The 26,610-nt window shown below is 38.6% G+C and overlaps 1 protein-coding gene across 1 annotated transcript; it reads left to right on the forward strand.

Moving 5' to 3' along the window:
* Window positions 1–302: 302 nt before the first annotated feature.
* Window positions 303–24,896, forward strand: LOC135471092 (nucleoporin NDC1-like). The gene is made up of 17 exons (XM_064750141.1): window positions 303–452; window positions 3,582–3,702; window positions 4,598–4,699; window positions 5,298–5,469; window positions 6,405–6,528; window positions 8,972–9,083; window positions 10,978–11,026; window positions 11,543–11,675; window positions 12,479–12,571; window positions 13,189–13,270; window positions 14,570–14,713; window positions 15,140–15,193; window positions 17,070–17,125; window positions 18,495–18,609; window positions 19,661–19,761; window positions 22,013–22,164; window positions 23,492–24,896. Exons 1-17 carry the CDS (start codon window positions 420–422, stop codon window positions 23,553–23,555), a joined length of 1,707 nt encoding a protein of 568 aa, XP_064606211.1. The 5' UTR covers window positions 303–419; the 3' UTR covers window positions 23,556–24,896.
* The last annotated feature ends 1,714 nt before the right edge of the window (window positions 24,897–26,610 follow it).

The raw sequence follows: 26,610 nt of genomic DNA on the forward strand, positions 1-26,610 counted from the left end.
CAAATTAATAAATAAATAATTTTTTATCCCAGGTACTGATTAAATTTAATAATTCAGTAATAATACTTTAATGTTTTAACTGAAGTAGCAGCCAAATGTTTAATCTAATATGTAGATGTAGTCCGATCTGATTGTTAACAGGAACTTTACGCTAACACTGAGAATTTTGCTTCAGTAAATAACCGCCCTGCGCAGAGTATGGGTGTCATACTCGCCTCTCCGCGCAGATTCATTTTTACTGATTAAAGCGCAATGTCTCTGAATGCCACTGTTATAGAGATCTACTTCGCGGGAAACACATGGAACAGATGAAACTGACACAGCGTTAGTAGAAAGGACTGTTAACTAGGTGTATAGGTTTTATGTAGATGGTTGAATTTGCGTGAAAGGCACACACCAAGCTGTCGAAGCTTCCAGCAATGGAGAGCCTGGAGACATGGTTTCGGAGAGAGGTACTGCAGATAGTTTAATGTGATAACATTTAAACAACAACAACAGTGCCTACACTGAGTCACTGAACATTATAATGTTACAGGCCACGCCTTTCCTTGTCGTTGCAAACGTATATATCTGATTCTAGTGGCACAGACTTGAGATTTGTAATTTGAAACTAGTTCGAATGTGTCATAAGAAAAATATTTTTCTCCCAATTTCTTTAAATAAAAGCGACACCCATACAACTGTGTGTCACTGTTATGAGTAGTCCATTTAGATGGACTCAAGTTTGCTGTTTTGAAATTCTGACATTCATCGTAACTCTGAGTCCATCAACGCCTCCAAAAAAACATGGCACGAATTTCAAACTCCCATCTTCTTTGCACTTATGGCAATCTAACTCACCTCCTCTGCTCATTTATATGTAATTTTATGGCAGAATCTCTAATACTGTCCTCTTAATTTGCTATCCTCACCTATGAAACTAATTAACTCGCTGCATGGTGGTCACTTTGGCTTTATCAGGTGCCTCACTGTTGGCATCCATTTTGAAGTGTCACCTGAGCTACTTCTGGGTTTGAAATGCAACTGGGTTTTGGTATTGAAATCCTCTAGAAAACTATTATATTTCAATTGCCATCTGCAAGAACAGCTTCAACCTTCTTAATTCAATCCAAAAAGGCATAAAAAAAAAAAGAACTTTTTTTAGTGCAGGTAAATTTGGGTGCCGTGAGCGTGGACCTCATTGAGATCTGTTCCAGCGAGCTGGAATGTGCGGTGATTTGTTTGAGAGGAATTGATTGACTCAATGTTAAGATGAATGTCAGAAATTTGAAAAAGTACACTGAGTCCATTTAGATGGACTATGGTATGACTAGACTGTAGGGGATTTGTTAAACTGAGGTTTTTGTCATGTGGTAGAGTGACACAAGTTCTTTGATATGCTTTTCACTATGAACATTTGAGAAGGGGTGAGTGACTAACAAAGGCATCAACCCTTGTCCTAGTCACTCTTGATGAACTAGGACAAAGGTTTGATCCAGAGGGCTTCTGTGGCTTATTGGTTAACATGCTAATCCAGAACAGTGACCCAAGAGCTTCTCACCAATGGGATGGCTAGGAACTCATGCTGACTTCCTCTATGGTCGTACATGGGAAGATCTACCAGCATTCTAAGGTTGCGTGTTGCTTTCCCCCTGGCTCTGACAAATTTCCTCTCGCCATAATCCTGGTGGCTGTCATGTAAGTTGAATAAATTATGGCATAAAACACCCGTCAAATAAATAAAATTTTGACAATCCATCCCTACCTCTTAGCTTAATTGCTGTGCATTGAATTCAGTTGAACTGATCTCAACAATGTCTGCATTTGTGGTAACCAAACTTTCCTGCATTATAAATGTTATTCTGTCCTTGAATTATGATAAAGGACAGCAATGAAAATACCGTAGTCCCCAGGCCATGTTTATAATGCCAGAGCTCAGCTGCATTTCAAAAACCATATGATTTGCATACATAATACATAATAAACACCCGTCACTTCTAAAGCATGAACCAACATGCAACAGCACTGTGGCTATTGATAAAGCGAGACTGACTCGTTTCATGACAACAGATCATCCGGGTGTGAAATCTTACATATCGCATATCCTCATGAAATGTATATACTTGACATATACTCCGATCAGATGAATCTACGTGGAAATTGTTTTCGTCTAAACCGATGATAGTATACAGAAAAGGAAGGAATCTGGGAGAAATAATCTTCCGAGTTTAGATATGATCTCAAAGCACATATACTATTTATTTACTTATTTGATTGGTGTTTCACACCGTAGTAAAGAATATTGCACAAAGCACATATAATATAAACAGTACTTTGAAGCGCTGATCATCCAGTTCCATACTCACAGTTATAATGCTATGAATTTACTCTAAATCAAATCAGGTATAAGAATATATACCATGCAGGACTCGGATGTTTCAATATATTTATTTATTTATTTGATTGGTGTTTTACGCCGTACTCAAGAATATTTCACTTATACGATGGCGGCCAGCATTATGGTGGGAGGAAACAGGGCAGAGCCCGGGGGAAACCCACGACCATCCGCAGGTTGCTGGCAGACCTTCCCACTTACGGCCGGAGAGGAAGCCAGCATGAGCTGGACTTGAACTCACAGCGACCACATTGGTGAGAGGCTTCTGGGTCATTATGCTGCGCTAGCGCGCTAACCGACTGAGCCACGGAGGCCCCTGTTTCAATATATGAATGGCCTTGTATTAAAACATACTCATGAGGTAGACCCCTGATTAGAGATAGACCGTGGTTATTTTAATCCTATATACTTCCTAAAACTTATCCAAAACAACTGATCTGTCAGCAGTCACTGACTTCATTAAACTGATGATCATTTACAGGCAATTGTCAGGTCAAATACGTAATAATCATGAAAGTGGGTATGTATATGGACAATCATATTTTATTTGATTCAGCCACCTACGAGTGGCCACTTATGAGTTTGATTAATATTTTATCAGAAAAAATTAAGCATTCACGTAAAAAGTATGATTCTAGGGCCTTAATGTGCTCCTGAAAGTACATCATATGGAGCTTCAGGTGAAATACAAATAATAAATCATCACATAGATTTAGTGAAGTTCAATTTAAGAACAATGTTAAAGTGACATGGTCTCCCAAATATTGGGTATTTTTGCATTATTTCAGAATGACAAAAAGTATCAGGTATTTTTTCTCATGAAGTGAAAGAAGCTTTTCATTAATCCTACCCCCAGCATTGTACATTAAGTGAATGTTTAAAAATAACGGAAAAACTGAAAATTCTGCCAGAATATGTAAATGAGGCGCTGTCAATTCAGTGGAAATGGAGCATGCGCACAGCGCTTGGTAGACTTCATATGTAAACATAGCTGATACAAGAAGGACTTACTGCTCGCTCATGACAGGATCAACCAAAACGAGACGTAAAAAAGAGGTTGACAGGCTGAAAATCAAGACTGATTGTTCTAGTTGTAATTGGTGGTCAGTTTGAAGGATGGAGTGCATTGAAGAAAGGAAAGTTGAAGGAAATCATGATGTTTAACCTTTATGTAAAGAGTAAAAACTTACATTGATCATGTTTGCAGGTATATCACTGGAGGATAGGAGCCAGTGTGGTGTGGACTGTACTGAGTGTGCCTGCATTTTTTACGGTGTACTTGCTGATGGCCTGTTTTGTACCTCTTCACCCAATCCAGTGGATATCAGGTATTTTTTGCGAAGACTGCTGTAGGTTTTGATCTTCACTTTATACAATCAACATTATTCTAGCTCAGATTAGGAAAAGGTAATGTCATACAATTAATAAACGATGATGTGATAGTGTTTGCCTTTCCATCGCTAGAACAGACAAGGTATGGGAGCCTTAAATCTGGCCTTGGACATGGAATTTGTCAATTCCCTCACTTTGTCTATTTGTGGGATCTTGGTGACATCTCATCTTACATCACTGCCACTAATAGACAAGCTTGGTCTTTGGAGCCTGAGCGACCCGAGCCTTAGCCTCACCACTAATATAATGTGAACTATAATCAGCATTTGTCAGGAAAACTTGTTTCAAGTGTTAGAATCATGTACATACTTCAGATAAAGAGGATACATTTGTGTCAAGTATTACCAGAAATAAAGTTTGAAACAGAGCATTTGTGTTGTCTGACGTCACTTGTTTGCTCATCACTGTGGCCTCGACATTGTTCAAGATTTCTGTACAAAATCTGCTAGTGGTGGCAGTCATGTAAAGTGAATATAGAGAGTGGCACGTGCACTGTAAGGAGCATGGTTGACAATAAGCAATCAACATTGCTCGTGTCACAGTTTGAACATGCAAGAGACTGGTGATTGGTGTAGATTTTTTGGTCAATCAGCACTTTGCATTCTGTAGATTCAATCCATTCACATGTTTATTTATTTGGTTCTTTTTTTACGACGTTCTCAAGAATATTTCTCTCATACGATGGTGGCTAGCACTATGGTGGCAGGAAACTGGGAGTATACACATATTATGATTATCAAAAGCTGATGTGGGGGGAGGGGGGGTGATACTAATAATCTTTGATTTGTTGACGTTCTAGATGTAATGTCATGTTTTAATTCAAATTTTCAGACGTCGTTTTTAATTTGACGAGTTTATCATTCTGGGGTACCATGGTGACTGTGATGATCATTTTAGGGGGTGTGTCTGTGTATAACTCCACCCACTTTACAGGTAGTATCATATTCCTCAAACTGCATCGAATCTTAAAAATGTGTTTGTTGTGGCCATGAAATGCAGTGAACATTAAATGACTTGTTTTGTCCACTATAAATTTGTATTTTACAGTATTACATCTGCTTATAAGGTCATCCTAAATAAGTCTTTGTTAAAGGTAACAGAACCCTATCAAGCCAATAGGGAAATTACCTGTTTTATTCTGGCTGATCAAAAAGTTATGAATTTTATATTTAAAAAAAAATAACATTGTAGGAAAAAAGAAATTCCATCAAAACCTTCAGAGAAAGGCTCTTTTTTTGGGAAGGTGGGGGTGAAGGTACTACCAATGGCACATATGTACTGGAACTACCCTGAAGATGAATGTGAATTCCATTTTGTTTCATATTGGACTGACATATATGTAATATGCAACTGATTGGAACATGTCAGTCAAGAGCTACATGTATTACGTGCCTTAGGTATGTTGACATGGATGATATTTGTGGCAAATCCTAGTCATCTGCATGGCACTATCAGAGTAGAGTTAGAATTCCATTATGAGAACAACTGATGTTAAAATTATTTCATTATGTCTTTCTCTCCCCTCACCCAGTGGTTGCAGACGTCCCCCTGACCCGCCTGGCTGCCCTGGGGAGACTGGTAAAGGTACCAAGCATTCTCCATGGAGCTGTGTTTTCACTGGCCAGTGGCATGATAGCCTGGTCTTGTACTGGACTTATAGGCGACACCTATGGCAAGCTCTCTGAGAAATGCTCAGAAGAAAGGTAAGTGATCACCAGCAGTGCTGTTCTTCGCCAATAGGGTTGTGTGCCTACCAATAGGGCTGTGTGCCTACCAATAGGGCTGTGTGCCTAGCTTCTTGCTAGCGTGTCTGCTGCCTGAAGTCTTGAGATCGCTAGACCCTTGGCCAACTAAGACGCATATTCAACTCCACCTCAGGCTTTCGCTCAGGGAGTGAGGGAGTTTGTCAGATACCTGACGAAATGTCATGAAATAGAAGTTGTGTGTGTCACGTTTTCAAGGCCACATCTAGATCCATTTTAGTTCCAGAAAACATTAGGACACCCAAACTAATCAAGTTGTATCAAAACTAACAAAAAAAATTCAACAAAAATATGATCATCTTCCAATAAAAAATTAAGTTGTCACACAAATTTATTTCATTTACAAACTCGATAGTTTGCATTTTATAAAATTTCTTCCTGCACAGTATTGTTCTCACCTTCAAATTTTGTCTAGATATGTCCTTTTTTTTTGGTTAAATTAAACAGTTTTGAATCAACCTAATCATGGGGATCATGGTGAAAGTACTAGAATTAGTAGTTAGCTCACTTTTGCCCTGTGCTATCCAGGTGCTATCAACACTGTGGCGTAGAGAGCAATTGGTTCAGCAGCAAATTAGAGCTCTAGAGACCTCAGTGCATTGACCGGGTAACTGATGCTCACCAGTCCTGTCGCTGTGAGTTCAAATCTAGCTCATGCTGGCTTTCTCTCTCGTAGCACATGGAAACGTCTGCCGTCAATGGTCATGGTTTTCATCCCACTGTAATGTTGGCTGCCTTAATATGAGTGAAATATTCTGTTACTACAGCGCAAAACACCCAAGAAAATAAATACATGCTTGTTTGAAAACGTACAATTAATCTAGTTGTATATTGACTTTTTTACTGGTTTGTTTTTGTTTTGTTTTTTCTTTCAGCGAGAAGAATTGCTTTAATGAAAAGCATGTCTTTGTGGTTTGTCATGGCCTACTTGTTGGTTTCATGTTTCATCTACTCTTTCGGCTCCAGCAGGAAAACTTCGTACAGTTCCCATTATTACAGGTTTGAACAATAACTATACCTTTCATGTTGACTAGTCTATTATACTAGTGATGGATGGTTCATCCATTTCATTTTCAGGATGCTGTGGCTGAGTGGTTTGTGGTGCCCTACTGAGGGGTCTTACATGGCCTTGAAAGATTGGAAATTCCTAGAGATCACCAATGGTCAGTTCATGTCCTGGATTTTCTGGAAAATGAAAGTCTTCATTGCCTGTGACCTTGAAAATCAGGAGAGCAAATAAAATTTAACGACGATGGTCTGTTATGTGAAATTATTGTGGGTTACATGTTCGTTTTGGACTAGGTTAGCTTTTACGACATCTGTCTTCTTTGTGGTAGACGTTTTTACCTTGATTTTAGTGCACGTTTTTACCTTGATTTTAGTACCCCGTGCATAGAATGAAAATCACCAGTAAATTCTGGCAAGAGAGATAATATAGTGACAAGGTTGTGCTCTTAGAATGAGGTGGAGAAGTGTCACAATTTTCGCTTTTGGGCGTTCCCGTAGCAGCCAAACTGAACATTGCATGGCAGAAAGTGGGAAAATCCAAGTTTCAAGACTGATGGCTTTCCAACCCTTTATATCGAAAACAGTTACAGAAAGATCCCAAAAACTGTTATGTTGCAAACTGTACAGTTTGTCAGTGAAGTATGGATGTGTGTAATTTGGGAAAAGCGGCAGTTCGTAGTCACATGGCGGGGCCGCGACATTTAGCAAACATCGCCTTTAGTGATAACTTTTTCAATAGTTCATCTAGATTGACCATTAGTGAACTATTTTAAAAATCATCACCGCCTCTGTATCAAATCGTTGCACATCTGCGAACTCCATCTCCATGGGACCAATCTCAATGAACTCTGTACTGATCACACCCAAAGTTACCTAAACTTATGTCTTTTTGCGTTGAATTGAGAAGGCTGAAGTTCCTCTAGACAGCATAGAATTAAGCCTTAAGTGAGTTAGATTGCCATAAGTGAATAGGAGTTTGAAATCCACGCCATGCTCCTTGGGCAGTGGCGATGTCAGAATTTTGAAGTCCATGTGGATGGACTACTTTTTCGACAGAAACACCCAAGTTAAGACTTGTCTCTCGAACTTATAAATATAATGAGAATATTGGATCGCTGAAGTTTGCGTCAAATTATTAAAGCAACATTTAATTTATGCTTCCTTAGTCAATGCCTAACAAGTTACAGTACATACGCCTGATGCTTGGTCATTAACTACCGCTCTAAAGTCCATGTTTTCTCAGTGAATCGAAATTGTAATGTTAATGCTAAGTGGTTTAAATGCTGTCTGTTGTCATAATGCTGTGGCTGGGTGGTATTTGGTGTCCTATACTCAGGGATGTGATTTTTTCGCGAATTTACAGAATTCCGCAAATTTTAGCCTTGGAGACAAAACAACAAGAAAACCTTTTTTCTCTCTCTATCAATTCGCACCCGCGAAAGTCTGTTTCCGTGTTTTTTGAGATTCCAGATTTTAGATGATGCCAGCTGAGCAAAATGCCATTGAAACATCGACGCTGATTGGTTGGGGAACGTGATTCAACCAATCAGCATCGTTGTTACGGAGACCTTTCACTTTGCGGGCTATTTTCCACCATGTTTCCATCATATAGTGGACAGAATCCTCTCGAGTGAAAGAAATTGACAAAAGCATAAGCAAGTTCAGGTGGGACTAGTTGGGCCGCTTAACCCCCACTCATTTTCAGATAATTTTGTAACTGGTCAGTCAAATGTCACACGTGTATTAGGATATTGTGGGTGGTTTGTGGTATCCTGTATTATTATACTGTGACTGAGTGGTTTATGCTGTCCATTGTCAGGATGCTGTGACTAGGTGGTTTATGCTGTCTTGTTGCGGTGCTGTGACTGGGTGGTTTATGCTGTCTTGTTGCGGTGCTGTGACTGGGTGGTTTATGCTGTCAATTCTTAGGATGCTGTGACTGGGTGGTTTATGCTGTCTTGTTGCGGTGCTGTGACTGGGTGGTTTATATTGTCAGTTCTTAGGATGCTGTGACTGGGTGGTTTATGCTGTCTTGTTGCGGTGCTGTGACTGGGTGGTTTATATTGTCAGTTCTTAGAATGCTGTGACTGGGTGGCTTATACTGTCAATTCTTAGGATGCTGTGACTGGGTGGCTTATGCTGTCTTGTTGCGGTGCTGTGACTGGGTGGTTTATACTGTCAGTTCTTAGGATGCTGTGATTAGGTGGTTTATGCTGTCAATTCTTAGGATGCTGAGACTGGGTGGTTTATGCTGTCAGTTAAGCATAAATAAGTGTGATAAATAAAAGCTTAAGTCTCAAAACCTATTGCTACCTAGACTTTCCTCTCTTTCAAGAACAATAACTCTAGATAACCTCTACTCTATTGTTTCTGGTCTGATGCCTTCTTAGCAAAGCAAATGCTCATCTGTCAAATGTTTTCTTACTCTTCTCAGCAGGCCAAGTTTTTTCAAGTGAAGAGCAACCTTTGGCCTATGATGGAGAAGTCCTTGTTATTCAACCTCAAATTTGTCAACGTGTTGTTTTATTTGCTGTACTTCCTACTGGGTAAGACAAACTCACTGCACCTACAGTGGAAAACTGAACTATTTTTTACTATTTTAAACGGAATTTTGGGTGTAAAGAATGCAACATACACCTATGTATATGTGATGCTGTTGGCTGTAATTTATTGTCGTGTTCTTACGTTGAAAACTGCTGCTTATAACATTTTAACAGCCTTATTATTTAAACATGTTGTCACCATGGTGCTAAAACCCGTTAATGATGTTCAATTCATGTACATGTAGGAGATAGGTACTAGATTTCACATTGGTTAAATAGCATGCCCATAGCAGGCAGTCATTCACATCTATTTTACGAACCAGTTTGGTTCATAAAATTGAATTTAAAGCTTGATTTTTGCACTGAAAACAAAATATTTTCAATGAAAAATTCTGTCACAGAAATAAGGACAGTGGGGACTAAAAACTGAATCTCCAAAGAGTATAACACACTGTTTTCTATTTTCACCTGTGAGAAAAAGGGGTCAAAACATAATATTTATTTTAAAATCACAGCAATTACTGTTCATGTTGAAAATTGTCTTGTGGGTCATTTAACACAGCTTCTCTTTGATCATTTATATTAAATTAATTCATCTATCTATCAGGATATTATCAACAATATTTGTAATAAGTATTGCTTCATTTTTGAAGCTCTAGTATGATAAAAGTGTCAGGTAGTTTTGTCTGGTGTACATGTCACTTATTGTTAGCTCACCTGTATGAAGTAATTGATTTAATTTCAAGATCTGAGCATCATTTAATTGGAGAATAATATCTGTGTATGACAGTGTCAATCATTCTACTTTATTTTGGTTGACTTGAACATTATGCTGTTTTACAAACTGCTCAATCAGGTGAGCTACCGGTGTTCTCTGACTGCCTTGTTCTGGTTATTTCACTCTGACCATGCTGTGAAAAAACGGCATCATCTTTAGGTAAAGCAGACACAAAAAAAATTCTCTAGTGCATTTGAGCAACTCAAATGGTAAAAGAAAGTTCATGTAACTTGATTTACCATCTCAAGAAAGCTCTGAATTTTTGTTTGTGAAATTTGGATGTATGAATCCATGGATAAACAGCACCATTATTTTGTACAACCCAAAGCCCTTGTACTTAGAAGAGTACCCCTTGAGATTTATATTAACTTTCAACAACCATGACCATTTTTTCAAGGTCATTTGGGTCATAAAGCAGTAGAGGTAAACAGTATGAAAACATTGTGCAGAGCTTATCTCTCAGCAGATAACAAAGCTACCAAGGTCATGACGACATCATAGTAAGAAATCTTTTCCGCAAATTTGATCCCTGTGAATGAATGAATGATTGTGGCTTCAGCCATATCGTGGCAAAACTGTGATTCAGATCTGATATATGTACATATATATACATTACATCTATATTGTGTACACCTATACTGTGCACATCTATATTGTGCATAATCCTTACAGGGTATTTTGCTGATTAAATGGACTTGGCTTGGAATGAGATTCTAAGTAATATGACAGTACAGGTTTGCTGTGAATATTTCTTCCTAGTGTGATACTCCCCTTATAGCTGTCTCCCTTAATACAGCATCACATTTCCTCTCCGGCCGTACGTGGGATGGTCTGCAGCAACCTGCGGATGGTCGTGGGTTTCCCCCGGGCTCTGCCCGATTTCCTCCCACCATAATGCTGGCTGCCGTCGTATAAGTGAAATATTCTTGAGTACAGCGTAAAACACCAATCAAATAAATAAATACAGCACTACATTGATACTGTAAGTCACAGATTTCCACGTCTTTAAAAACCTGTATTGACACAAAGAAAACTTGTCCTAAGATAATGATGTTCGTTCTTATGATAGTTTTGAATTTTTAAATAAATAAATGATTGTTCTGCTTCCTTTATTTGCAGGCCATATTCCAAGACACTGGTTTTTAAGAAATCTGTATTTGGAGGCAAGGTATATTGCATATCAGATATATCCAGTTGATGATTTATTTATTTATTTATTTGATCGGTGTTTTACGCCGTACTCAAGAATATTTCACTTATATGGCACTGTCCTGCACTATGGTAAGAGGAAACTGGGCGGAGCCAATTCTTTATATGTAAATGTGGGCAGCCAGATCTGTCAACAGTGAAATGACCTTCAGCAGGGATCATTTCTCAACTGGAATCAAATTCCCAAAATATTCGTACAAACAGTGTTTGCCAGTTTTTCATAACGCTACTTTGAATGGGAACTTGACTGAAGTTCATGGATTCAGCGTGACAAATTACAAATTAAGCTCTAGATTCAGGCTTTTCTCTTTACTTTTTTAGTCCTGACAGCTCCTACCCGATTAAAGACATTTATACTTCCAGAATGGTTGTGTACGTGTGCTTAATTGTATTTAAACTGAGAATTTCTGCTTGAATTAAAAAAAGATTACATTTCACAAGCATCAGTTGAAGTAGCATGATTTGTCTGTTGTAGACCGGAGCCCGCCCTCAACACCATATTTGGTATGATGGACTTGGGGTTGTTATGGCAGGTGACATTGAGTGGCACATTGGTCCATGCCCTCTTATCCTATGCCACCTTCCTATTCAAAGTCTACAATACTGAGGTAAGGTACACTAGAACCAGGTACATGTTTTTTGTGGGGGGGGGGGTTTTGTTTTTGTTTTTTTTTTACTGGAAGAGGTACGTGAGTCTTCTGGGCCCAGATTTATCAAACATCTTTAGACTTAAGTAAACAATTCAAACACAGTTGCAATTAAGATATTGTGCTCTAGAAAGTTTAAACTTTATACACTGATTCTTTGCTACAAAGTACTGTCTGCTATTTGAGTTCATTGCTGTTCTGAGTGGCTTTTTAAGCAGTTGCATTTTTTGACTAAGACCTTAAGTTGCTTGATAAATGCTAGCCCTGGGCATAGATGTAATTAAGCCAGAGTTTAAATGTCTGGTGTCTGTAGTTATGTATATTTTGAAAAACCATTCAGATCCAGGAACATTCACTTAAACATTTTTGATATGAGTTATTTATTTATTTATTTGATTGGTGTTTTATGCCGTACTCAAGAATGTTTCACTTATAAACATTCGGCAGCCAGCATTATGGTGGGAGGAAACTGGGCAGAGCCCGGGAGAAACCCATGACCATCTGCAGGTTGCTGCAGACCTTCCCGCATATTTGATTTGAAGAAAAGAGGAAGGCTAGCTGTATTTGTGCTGTAATGACATCACCAAGGCTGTGGCTGTATTTACATAGGTATCCAAATGATGTACAGTTGTATTGAGATTCCTCTCCTTTTTTGTATACTTACAAGAAACAATTTTCTATGATCAAATTGTTCAAATTTAGCTATATATTTATCTAGATTGTACTCAGTTTGATAGACATGCATTTTACACTTTTATTTCCAGCCATTTGTATTTCCAGTAGAGACTATGTATGAAGAGTACAAGAACAAATGTCTGCACAATGCCTTGGGGTGTTCCCAGTTTCCACTAGTAAAGGTATGCAAAACACATGGCCAAGACTGTCAGCATTGCTCATGATGATATCATTCAGTTTCTTGTCTGGTATGACATGTCTTGTAGGATCTTTTACTCTTTCATGACCATTCTGTGTCAGTATACTGTAATTCTTCATTCTTGACAAGGGGGCCTCCGTGGCTCAGGTGGTTAGCGCGCTAGCGAAGCGTAATGATCCAGGAGTCTCTCACCAATGTGGTCGCTGTGAGTTCAAGTCCAGCTCATGCTGGCTTCCTCTCCGGCCGTACGTGAGAAGGTCTTCCAGCAACCTGCGGATGGTCATGGGTTTCCCCCGGGCTCTGCCGCCCTTTCCTCCCACCATAACGTTGGCTGCCGTCGTATAAGGGAAATATTCTTGAGTACAGCATAAAAACACCAATCAAATAAATAAAATAAATAAATCAACCTTGACCATGTACAGCATCTTTGTGAAACTGGGCCTTGTTGCTGGTAAAATGTGAAAGAAATCTAACTTGTGCATCACTTTTCAGAGCATATACAGTGAGATGTTTTCATATGCCATGCAGTACTCACATTCCAGTGAAAGTATGTGTTTAGTATTCATTCTATACCAGTTGGTATTTATTCTTTATTAACAGTATTTAGGATTTCTGGATTTACATCTGCTGACAAAGCACACCCCCAACAGGAGGAGACAACTCTTTACTCTAAGCCAGCCAGGTTTGTATGACGTTCTTTATATAGCTACATGTACTTCAGTGTCAAGACCTGAATGTCTGAGAAGCAGGGTAAATGATAAACATTAAGAATTGCTTTCCTAAATTGCCTTAAATTGTATTAAAACTGCTGTTACTTTCAGAGGATAATACAGACTCACCTGTTTTCTGTCATTTCCAATTTTGCCTGGTGTGACATAAGGCAAGAGCACTTGATGTCACCCATGGCTAACGTATAGCCTCTAATGCCGACCTACTTTAAATGTGTATGACATTCCAGTATAACTACCTTACTTGATGTCACATCTACCTGATGCATCATCACACATAGAATGTTATCAGATCATAGCAGGAAAATTTTACGGAAACTGCCGAGGATTTTGTTTCTGAGGAATCTTCATATGTAAGAGTTAAAAAAATGTTCTTAATCGTAAATCTTTTTGGACCTTGGTATTAGCTATGTTCAGTAGATAATCCTTCACATCAAGATAATATTTCTGCCTGGTTTCTCTTGGGACTAAGTAGCAGTCCTTTAAGGCTTTATTTAGTGCAGCGCGTATGCGATCTGTACATGGGAAGGTCTGACAGCAACCTGCGGATGATCGTGGGTTTCCCCCAGGCCTTGCCCTGTTTCTTCCACCATAATGCTGGCCGTTGGCGTATAAGTGAAATATTTTTGAGTATGGCCAATCCACACCAATCAAATGAGTAAATCATTTTAGACAACCAACTAACTGAACTGACTGAAAAAAGTTTTTTTTTGTCTGTCAAAAGAAAGTACAACAAATAATATAATGTGAGTTATTCAGGAAAAGGGTTGAAAACAGACCCTAAATGGTCAGACATTTTTTTTTTTTTTCTGACATGCTTGGTAACTCAACTCCACTTAGCTTCTGAAAGGAATATTGTTATGAGGCGGCCGAAAACACTGTCGCATCATTTGTACCCCATGCAAGTATGGTTAAAAGGCAAAACAGGGTTCGGGTGACGTAAGCGGAAACAAATGCATCCTTGGGTTATTGCAATATCTCGTGCCTGATGAATAAAACGGATATCATAGTGTCACGCACGATAGTCTCAGTGTGCGGGATTTGTGTGACTGTGATGTCTTGGCTGTGCAAAATCGCAAAAATAAATAATTATGATTTTTACACAACTTGTGTGGGATAACAAACCATTGCACAGCTCTGCTATAGGAGCAAATACTTCTAGCTCTGATTCATACTTCAGTGTTAATAAGTGTAGTGAGGTTTGAACTGTCAGTGAGTTAGTGATTGAAGACGTGTGTTGATTTCTTCACCAGGGGGTCACCCTCACAACTGGAACAGTGTGTACCGAGCCTGTATCCTAGAGATTGACAGCCTCACCAAAAGCCTGGAGGAAAATAACTGGAAGGCCTTTGCTGCTCCTCCTCTGAACAACTCAAGTGGAGATAACTCTTCCAAGGGTATATTAGACATACTAACAACTTATGGCCCAAGGCCCAGTAGTTGTAAACTGTTTTAATGTTTAATACATGATTAAACTTAAGGCCAAGTCTTCAGTTTCTACTCATCCCAAAAGTGACCATCTATTTAATATGAACCAAATCTGCAGCTTTTACATACTTTGACTTCGGATAAATGCATTGATAGATAAGTTTGGCTAAATTTTAAATATAAAATTTAACTTAATACATATACTAGGTAAAACACTTTTGAACAACTGGGCTATGATCATAAAATTTATTATCACCCTCATGAAAAGTATTTGTGCTGTGTGATTGGTCAGTTATCCTCCAAATCAGGATGTAAAGAATTACCTTCATGTCAGATGTCCTACCCACCCAGTCTTGTCAGTCTTGTCTAATATCTCTGTGTGTCTCTTGTTTCAGGAGCTCTTGGGGTCAGCAGTCTAACCTTTAGAGGATCTGGGCCCTCTGTCACAGGTCAGAGTTTGGAGTATGGTTAATGACCTTAAGTTTCGCCCATAAACTTGGAAAGTGTATCCCATGATTCATTGCATTGATCTTGGCTCTTACTGACTGGGCCCCGCGGGAGTGCATGAGCAGTGGTCAGGGAATTATATGGACAGTTCAGGCATGAAATAAACAGTTCAGGCATGAAATAAACCAGCTCACGCTTCACTGAACAGTCAGTCTATGCTCCTTCCACCGGCAGTTTTTGTTTTCTTCAGTTTTCATCATAAAGAATTTAGTGCATAAAGGTTTACTTCTTAAGAGGCGCACCTTGGTTGTTTTATGATCGTCATTTTATGATGAATGGGAATTCGAGGAGAAAACTCCTTGGAGATTGAGCATGACCACCCAGTACTGGTAATCATAAAACATGCAATTTACCTTTTCGCAAAAGAGTGAGCAACTTTCAGTGCAATTTATGCACATTTTTAATTTGATATTGGATAGAAAATGACATTGATTGGATTGGTCAGTTTCAGGGCTTGCAAAAAGTATAATTTTATCAGTTTAAACACAGTAATGCCTTCAGAATATGCTTTGTTAAACACCTTGCAAATATGCTGAAGGTTGAAGAATTACAGTAAATACTGAAAAATGAAAGTTTCTCACGATACTGAAAGATTCAACGGCATTTGAATAATTGTAATAATGTGTTGTTTATTACAGCATTATGAACATTTAAAAGCAGAATTTGGATGATGTCATGGACGTCATGTATGCCAGCATTAATGAAATTAATAAGCACAAAGCAGAATTGGCATTTCAGGAGTCTTGCCCGTTCACACAGATTTAGGCAACCGGTAACATGCGGTTCTTGCAAAATGATGTGGCTAAAAGATGGCAGTTGGTAATGGGACCGTTGAACCAAGATATCGGACTATGCAAGATGTACAGTACAGCCAGATTCTAATCTATCCAACGCCCATTGTGGCTGAAAGATCCATGTATCATACGCCCCCTTTAAGCCGACCCTGGTCAGACATGCCGTCACCCTCTGCCCACCATAGGCATAGGATTGGCCCACGGTCTGCTAACAGTCCATCCATAGTGGCACTGTGATCAGCGTGTCAGTTTGCGACATTCTTTTTTTTTTTTCTGGAGTTTGATGTATCGACAAAAATCTTCAGTTTTGATTTTCACTTTCTGGTGTATTTCTTGGTGTATTTTCATAATTTATACCTGGATAGCTAGGGGAATATTCTCAAAATATGTAATGCATTTTATAGCTTGATTTTATTCAAAATTTAGGATGTATGTATATATATACATATATATATATATATATAGGACTGGGGTCTACATCCCGTGTCTTCAGGTGTATAATAAGGCTACACATGATTGCGCTTGTCTTACAATAAACACGTTTTTGTGCTTATAAAAATTAATAAACGATAGGATGGATAATTGTGAAATTGGGGATATACTTAGCGACTCGAGAGTAAAGGGGAAAATATTAACATGTTTACCTTTATCCGTGTCGGCGGTTCGAATTTTGTAAATTGTAGCCCTTGTGTGATATACTGATATGATTCATTACATCTTGGTTTTCAGTAGAGGTGTTGTAAGTGTATATAAGCACACAGGCTGACACACAATAAAGTCAAGTATTCCTGACAAACATGTCAGCATATCCTCCGGCCACAGTGGACGTAGGATTGATGGTTAGGATCTGGCTGCACTGTATATTCAATATAGCGAATTTGCTAAAATCGCACCCTTAAACCGCAATGGTTTGTCAGAGCCTCATCTTGTCTCGGGTAACCTGTGTGATCTTGTGAGACTTGTGAAATTCCAATTCGTCATATTAAATAAAATTTGTATTCCTAAGTGATCTGTTTTGTTTCAGATACTTCTTCCATTAAACAGCAACAGAATCCCCCCCAAGAAGATCCGCTGAAAAAGGTAAGTATGCCTGAAAACACTGAATCGTGCTGACTTTAAGAATGTGAAAGCTTTTTAATGCAAGGCTTGCTAAATTTTCGACATCAAAGTTATTTTTTGCGCTTACAATAAAACTGACAAAAGCCATATTGGTTGTATTTCACGTATTATAGTTTGTCACTCCATTTCAATATACGGATTTCTGTTTCTAGATTTGTGAGTAGATTTGTTTTCCTACACTGATAAATAGATTCCAGCAAAAATACAGAATCAAGTGAAACTCGAACACACGACCACCACTCTGGCAACTTAATAATCTAGGCAGAAGGGCTATACACCCTGAGCCGTGAGTTGGCTATACGCCCTGAGCCGTGAGTTGGCTATATACACCCTAAGCCGTGAGTTGGCTATATACACCCTAAGCCGTGAGTTGGCTATATACACCCTAAGCCGTGAGTTGGCTATATACACCCTAAGCCGTGAGTTGGCCATACACCCTAAGCCGTGAGTTGGCTATATACACCCTAAGCCGTGAGTTGGCTATACACTCTAAGCCGTGAGTTGGCTATATACACCCTAAGCCGTGAGTTGAATATACACCCTAAGCCGTGAGTTGGCTATATACACCCTAAGCCGTGAGTTGAATATACACCCTAAGCCGTGAGTTGGCTATACACCCTAAGCCTTGAGTTTGAGTTTCACTTGAGCCAGTATTTTCACTCATCTCAGGAGATCAAACTGTAGATCAGTAGTTTTCCCTGACAATGATTGCAATCAGATCCTTTGCATACTCAAGAAAGATTCGTGAATATTAAGCATGCAAAAGGGCAATTGGGTGGGAATAGACCTCCAGCTTCTGTTAATGCCATACACGTGGCTTTACCAGCGTCACTGTCTGTCGCTCAAGTTTTCATTACATTAATAATACCAAAATGTCGCTGCTGTCACATTTGATTAAGGCAACATGAATTTGTGTTATTTTAGCTATGGATAAGCAACTCTGTAATCTGTCATTCAAATTTTTGAAGTGCTATTTTTCAGCATGGGCATCCTGTGGATGGACCTGTGGATGGTCATGGGTTTCCCCCAGGTTCTTCCCAGTTTTCTCCAGCCATTATGCTGTCTGTCATCGTATAAGTGGCCATTCACGTCACCTAATTGTCATAGTCCTTAAGAGGTGGCAGATGAAAGTTTTGACAAAGAAAAGTTTTCAATTGATGGATGTGAAGTTTCAGGTTTACACCATCTTCTGATGGCTTGTCATCATTTGCTCTGTATGAATATATCATGTATGCTAAAATGACGTAAAATTTCGCCCATGACTTTTACTTTTTTGGGCAAAAATTTAGATGGCTGACTATAGTCTTTAACTTGGCTTGGTATATTTCAGTTGTTTGATACTCTTAAAAAGAAGCCAGTGTTGAAGTACATGTTAGGTGATTTGCCCGAGGCTTCTGCACACAGGCTCTTCTCCACAGCTCAAACCCAGATCTGGGCCATACAGGGTAAGTACTACAACAACCTACCAGTTTACTGCATTGTTTCACTGGTTACATAAAAGCACATGCAAGACCCTGAAAATAGCCAACCTCATATTTCACACACAGCTGTTTGATTTATGCCAGAGTTTCTGGCTTCAGCGATATGCTTGTAAGATGATGCTTGAGGCTTTTTCCCAGTTCAGTAGCTTTATAGGGTGAAGCTTGTTTTGTGTTTCTGATAATGTGATACTACTGTAAGAGAGCATTATAAATAAGATAACACTGGGATTGTTCTACCAGAAAAGGGGGCCTCCGTGGCTCAGTCGGTTAAAGCGCTAGCGCAGCGTAATGACCCAGGAGTCTCTCACCAATGCGGTCGATGTGAGTTCAAGTCCAGCTCATGCTGGCTTCCTCTTTGGCCGTACGTGAGAAGGTCTGCCAGCAACCTGCGGATGGTCGTGGGTTTTCCCCCGGGCTCTGCCCGGTTTCCACCCACCATAATGCTGGCCGCCGTCGTATAAGTGAAATATTCTTGAGTACGGCGTAAAACACCAATCAAAAAAATAAAAAAATCTACCAGAAAAGATGTTGGGCGTGACATAAACACGGAGAATCAGTCTTGATAGTTTTGCTGTAAGTGGAGTTACTCGTGGCAACCTCCACATTCTTGACAGTATAACATGTCATTCATGGTTATCACGTCAGATCCTGCTCATTTCGGATTGGTGAGCGTTTTACAGCAAAGAGGTGCTGCTCACATAGGATTGGCTAGTGTTTTATAGAAAGAAGGTCCTGCTCACATCAGATTGGCTAGCGTTTTACAGCAAAGAGGTGCTGCTCACATCGGATTGGCTAGTGTTTTATAGCAAGAAGGTCCTGCTCACATCAGATTGGCTAGTGTTTTATAGCAAGAAGGTCCTGCTCACATCAGATTGGCAGTTTTTCATGTCTCAGCTGAGGCATGATTGTTTCCTATGTCTGGTTTCATCATCCCAAGTCCAAGTTTAGTCTTATCAGGGAAACCTTACAAACTACGTGTATAATACTACAAACAAGTGTTTTATCCTGTGTTTAGCACTGGCAGCTATTGTAGCCAATTCGTACTCAGAAGATTTGTATGGTGTCGTCCAGAAGTCCCTTCCAGACATTCTTCGCTCTCTGCTCAACTTACAAGAGGTAAGAATTGTCCACTCTCTGCTCAACTTACAAGAAGTAAGAATAGTTCACTCTGTGCTCAACTTACAAGAAGTAAGAATAGTTCACTCTGTGCTCAACTTACAAGAAGTAAGAATAGTTCACTCTCTGCTGAACATACAAGAAGTATGAATAGTCCACTCTCTGCTTAACTTACAAGAAGTAAGAATAGTCCACTCTCTGCTCAACTTACAAGAAGTAAGAATAGTCCACTCTCTGCTCAACTTACAAGGTATGAATAGTCCACTCTCTGCTCAACTTACAAGAAGTATGAATAGTCCACTCTCTGCTCAACTTACAAGAAGTAAGAATAGTCCACTCTCTGCTCAACTTACAAGAAGTATGAATAGTCCACTCTCTGCTTAACTTACAAGAAGTAAGAATAGTCCACTCTCTGCTCAACTTACAAGAAGTATGAATAGTCCACTCTCTGCTTAACTTACAAGAAGTAAGAATAGTTCTCTCTCTGCTTAACTTACAAGAAGTAAGAATAGTTCACTCCCTGCTCAACTTACAAGGTATGAATAGTCCACTCTCTGCTCAACTTACAAGGTATGAATAGTCCACTCTCTGCTTAACTTACAAGAAGTAAGAATAGTCCACTCTCTGCTCAACTTACAAGGTATGAATAGTCCACTCTCTGCTCAACTTACAAGAAGTAAGAATAGTCCACTCTCTGCTCAACTTACAAGAAGTATGAATAGTCCACTCTCTGCTTAACTTACAAGAAGTAAGAATAGTTCTCTCTCTGCTTAACTTACAAGAAGTAAGAATAGTCCACTCTCTTAACAGTGAAAAGTTTAGATAAATATCAGGAGAGGTATCTTGAATATGCCCTACAGGCATATTAAGTACTGTAAATTACAAAATTTATGACAGCCTGTTGTGTTATGGAATCAGTGTTAAGGTACATATTAGGGTGGTTTTTCAAAAAGTACTGCATGTATAGAGCTGGGGTCTTGTACACATGTAAAGCAGAATAATACCTGTGAAACCACGTAAAAAGAGAAGGATGTTTCATTCTTGGGACACACAGGGTACATGTAAATTAATGTAAAGCACAAACTTCATGGCTTAATTTCTTGTGTATTAGAATGCATTAAGGTAGGTAAATATCTTGATCACATTTTTCTGTCTGAAAAAGTTTTACTTCATTGGCTACTTTTCCAAGGTAGCCTTTTACTCAGATAGGTAATGAAGGCCCTGTATATATCATGTTAAACTTCAACATTACTTTGCGAGCCTCTCACCAATGCTTCCTGTCAGGCCATACATGGGAAGTCTGTCAGCAACCTGCGGATCGTCGTGGGTTTCCACCCACCATAATGTTGGCTGTCGTCGTATAAGTGAAATATTCTTGAGTACAGCGTAAAACACCAATCAATTAAATAAATAAATAAATCAACATTACTTTTCTAAAAATTTCAAATATTCATTTCAAGACATGCTGAGAGTATGTGTTACGGTTTGTCAGATACCTATAAAGGTACATGGACTGGTATTTCATCCTAAAAATTAAGTTAAGTTCGCATGAAAGAGTGCAAAAAGTTTGTTGCAAATAAGGTCTTTGATATTTTTGTCCATTTTCTTTGAAAGAGAAAAAGAAAGTTGAAAATTATTTTGTATGGAGGGTATTTGGGACCACCTATTGGTATGTATTGTTTTTGCATAATAATGTTATAAATGAGGATGTAACACATGTTTAATAAGTATATTTGTGCTAGAATTTGGTATTTTCAGCTAGCTTGTATGTTCAAACTGGATTTTGATCATGTTTATATTTTTAATATATTGATAAATATTATCATAATTCATATTAGATGCATGTGTTCAGATATAAACAACAAATTTACTTTCAAATAAATTTATTAGACATGCAGCATATCTTTATTTAGAATATCATTATGCAGAGATGATATATACCAAGAGGTTGTCCCAAATTCACGGCATACCATATACTCAAATTCTCTTTTCTCCTGAAAGAAAAGTCAGTAAAAAATATTAAGGATCATAAGTTGTTAGACTCTAGCGTCTGATTTGGGAATCACTTTCATGTTTTCTTTCCCTTTAAGACAAACCAAAATTCTTTCGTGTACAGAATTGTAATGTATTAGAGTGGAAAGCTACTTCAGATTTAATCTTTCAATACAGATCACTGCACCTTTGATGACACTATACATGTCTGTAACCTTCAGGAAGCTTACTAACTAATAACTCTAACTTTTCTCAATAGAATGTAGAAAAGCACTTTAAGCTGGCGCCTGTGGTTGGAAGACGTGCGCAGAACTCGTGTGCGCCCAGTGACATTGGACTGAGGCACTCCCTGAGGACATCCCTCAAGATGAGCTTATATAGAATTATCAACACTTTTGGAAGTCATTTAAGGTAATATTCTGAGAGATAAGTATGCCAGTCTGTTGTTAAAATAGGTCTGTATTTGATGTCTTGGTTCTTAGGGAGGATTTATCGTAATGACATGGGAGCGGTGTATAATGAACTATGATTGCAAAACAGACCCAAAAGGTATCACTGCCCAGACTGTGTAAATTGTAAATGGTAAGATCAAAAGTTCTGGATGGGCAGATAACTCTGCAGTTACATGGTTATATATGTACTTGACTAGCATTTACCTGTCACCTGTGTGGACAAATGTTTGCAGCTGTTGTGATGATGGCTTTTGAAAAGATTAGGATAAGATAAGATAAGATTATTAGTGAAACTACAGTGTGCACCAGTAGATTGTGTATACCATTAAAGGGAAGTCAATCTTGTAACTTGTAAAACAGTTGTGCCCTCCACCTACTGGAATTATAGTGCCGCCTATGATGATATGTGACCTAATATGTTATTGTTATGTTATACTATTGAAATCACTGGTATTGTTATTCATATAGGTTGAAGGCACTGCTGTTTTAGGACTTGCAGGATTTGCATACCCATACACATGCCTAGCAAACAAACACACATGCGTGAAAAACTTACTTCTTTTCTCCTTTACTACTAATTTAGAAGTTTCGTGGGGCAGTGCATCCAGCATTTCGATGATGAATTCAGCCCTGCTAGCTGCTCATAGACGTATAAGTTTGGAACATTATGCATTAACCACAAAATCAATGGGAAGAAGACATTTTTTTTAAAAAAACAGATCCATGTACTGTTTAATGAACCCTGATGCAGTCACAAATACCACTCTGTGGCTGATTATTTCCCCTTACTACAGCATAAAGTATGCATGCAGAATATTGTCTATGCCATTTATTCAGGCACACAAAAGTTATGTACAAAAGATGCATTTGGCCATTATGTATACTAAAATACAAATGCTAATCTAGATGTGAAGTTTGGTCAAAATTTGTTTAAAACTACAAGATTAGCTCTCCATACATTAGAAATCCACCCAAACAAAATGCCAAGGGCCATAACTCTGGAAGTAATTGCTGTATCCCAACGCAAATTTTACATGTCGCTCAACTTGTAGCCACACAAACATCTGTGAAGATTAAAACCAATGCGTTGAGAAATATAGGAGGAGATTAGTGCTTAAAATGATCACTGATAAAAAGATACGGACAAGCTAATCGCTATACATCATTATATTTTTAGGTTTCTTGATTCAACCTCAACATTATATTGCAGAACTGGTGTTAAGCCATAATCATTCATTCATTCTTGGTTTAATAGGTATAATGATAGTAGACTTTTACGTTTACAGTGAAATAAAGCTGGCACCAGAGCATGGCAAGAGACTCAAGTTTTTCATGGATTACAAAGAGTAAACGGTGCAGTGGCATGACAGAATTTCAGCTACCCTGGACGTGTGATTCAGCCTGACATAATCAGTCTGTCTGGACACTGGTATCCACCATGGATGTGCGACTGCTACATTCTGCCTTATGATTTTGGCTAAAGACATAATTCATTGTTGATATCCAAAACTGTGTTGTTACAAACATCTGGACTTTAATGGGGATGCCAGGCAGTAGGATCTTGACGCCATTGTATTGACGTCAAACGTTTGTTTCCTAGCACATTATTATGGTGTCAGAATGAAGATAGAATGACCTTACAATAGAAACCACATTGTAACATTGTGGACGCTGTGCTAAAATCCTGTTTTGATGTAACAATTGCTCCAGGTCCTGCTTCAAACTAGCGCCACCTCACAGGATTAAACAACATGCTGCCTCGCCATTACTGGTGATTGATTGATTTACGTAAACCCAGGTGGTAATACAGGTACAGAAGATGGGAGATCATCGGCTTTGTTTTGGTTAGTAAGATAAGGCATAGCAGGTTGAGCACAGAATTCGACACACCTATGTATAAACTCCTGCAATGGTTTTAGGTAGGGTGAATGATGTTAGGTTTCTCTACAAAGTGTGACGATAGAGCAAAGCAGGTGGGGATTATGTAGACCGTTAACAAAACCATCTCCTGCCACTCTGTCCAGACCTCCACTACATTCTTTTTAAGTATTACAGTATATTACAAAAATATTAGTGTTGGTCTTGCATTTTGTGGTTTCTCCTCATGAAACCTCATGCATTCCAAGTATTAGACTTGGACTAAAAACAACCTGTTTGTTTATATTTCAAAGTATCTGAAACCTTTATAGTGAGTCTCGGTCTCAAACCATGTAATGTGTGTATTAAACACTTCTACAAGTAGGCGGTTTTAGGTTCCTCTCTGAGTGTAATGACCGGCTCTGGTCTGGGCAAGCTTGGGTTTGGCAACTGTGATGCCATGTCTGATGTGTGCTGCTTAATAAAAAATGAAGGTGCAATGCGCATGATTTAATACTGTGCCTTCTGCAGTATTTGCATTATGGTGCTATTTAAGGTGTAAAAATTTACACATGTGAAAATACCACGTAGTGGTTCTGTTTTTATAGCATTGCAAAACAGAACGAAAACAGTGCCACATAAATGAATTAAATTATTTACATAGACTGTACAAAAAAAGAAAAAAAAAGTCAAGCTTCATCTTGTTGACTTGTCATGGAGGCAGTTACAAAATTCTCTTTGTGCTGCATCACATAATCACTGATCAAGAACTGAACCCTTCACTTCACAACCTATTTTTATGGTGTTTCTCAAAATAAACTCAGTTTAACAATCTTTCTGTGTTTCCTGATTATGTATACTTGTAGTAAGTATTAACGACATACCCAATCAGGAGCCTCATCTTTCAAAGCTACAACGCTGTAGGCCAAGCGCATGTAGCATAGTAATGTATCTATTGTATGGTGCAACCATGCTTGCAAGATGAGGAATAGCAGAACAAACTAGCCAAGTCGTTTATAGGCGCAGTATAGATACGCCCGTCCTGCGTAGAGCTAGCATCGGCCCCTGCAACTCGATCAAGCTGGAGACGAGAGTAATGCCAGATATTAAGGAGCTAGTCATGTGTCCTTGTCCAGACAAGGATATCCCAAAAAGTAGCCGGAAATTTATTACTTTTGATAATAACTTATTTATTATCGTCCTGCCGTTACGAAAATACCGATTCACGTATGGTTATAAAATTTGATGAATTTCACCGTCTTCAGTCCACATGACACCTAATGAAAATGAACATGTGGACAAATTTGGTTCCTTATAGATCTTGTGAACACAACTTCTCCAAGACTGTTACGTATGAAGTTTGCGTTGTTAAATGAAAGGTGGTCGGTCTTATCAGTGTGTGTGAAGAGGAAGAGGACGTTGCACTTTAATTCATCGTGTCACATTTTTGGGAGATCTACAAGTATTTCACTACGGTAATTCTTCAACCTTTTCGCATGTTTGCAAGGTTTAATACAAGCATGTTTTGAAAGAGTTTTTCTGTGCAGACTGATAAAATGACACTTTTGTCCTCAAATTGGAAAATCCCAAAAATCTAATTAAAATGTTCATAAATGGCACTGAAAGGTGCTCTTTCCTATACGAAAAGGTTGAGGAATTATGTGTGCAGGATATATGTGGATGGATGTAAATATTTCATAACCGACCTTAATTAAAATTTTAATGCACCACTTAGCTAAAAAAGAAACAAATAAAAAGAACTAGCATAACATGCGTGAATAGAATTTGAAAATTGTATTTCAGTATGCCACTTTGTAAGTGATGGAAAAAGATTACGCCTATATGCATGGTATTTTACACCGTCCGTGAGAGAAACGGATTTTATCTTGACAATAATTCCAGACTGAATCGATGTTAAAATACAGATGTCTACAGTTTTACTGCCAATGCTGGCAGCCGTCGAATAAGTGAAATATTCTTGAGTACGGCATAAAACACCAATTAAATAAAAATAGTCTCGCCCCACCCCACCCTCTCCAAAATACCTCCACCTTCACCCTCAGTCGCCAAGTTTGATATAAATCAACTGTATTTTTGACTGGCTTCCTCTCCGTCGTATATGTCGGATGATGTGCAATAGCAAGCTACGGATGGTCGTGGAGTTTCCCGCAGGTTCTGCCCGGTTTCCCCCAACCATTATGATGGACCTTGTTGTGTAAATGAAATATTCTGAGTACCGGAATGCCGTAAAACACCAATCAAATAAATAAATATTTGTTATTAGATATCGTGTTTAATTCCGTTAACTGATTATATTTTGTACAGGGAAAACATATCCATGGAACGTATATATTCATGTAGTTTTTGAAAATATGTATACATATAGATAAACAGTAGACAAACAAGAAGTGGACTCCAGGTGCATGCAGTGCATGGGTACACATTTGTGCATTGTACAATGTTTACTGTTCAAAAAAGGCAGAATTTGTGAACTACACGCACACAAAACGATACAGACCGGCCTACATGTATATCACACACTAAGCCC

Source organism: Liolophura sinensis, chromosome 7, assembly GCF_032854445.1.
Source record: "Liolophura sinensis isolate JHLJ2023 chromosome 7, CUHK_Ljap_v2, whole genome shotgun sequence".
Lineage (NCBI taxonomy): Eukaryota > Metazoa > Mollusca > Polyplacophora > Chitonida > Chitonidae > Liolophura > Liolophura sinensis.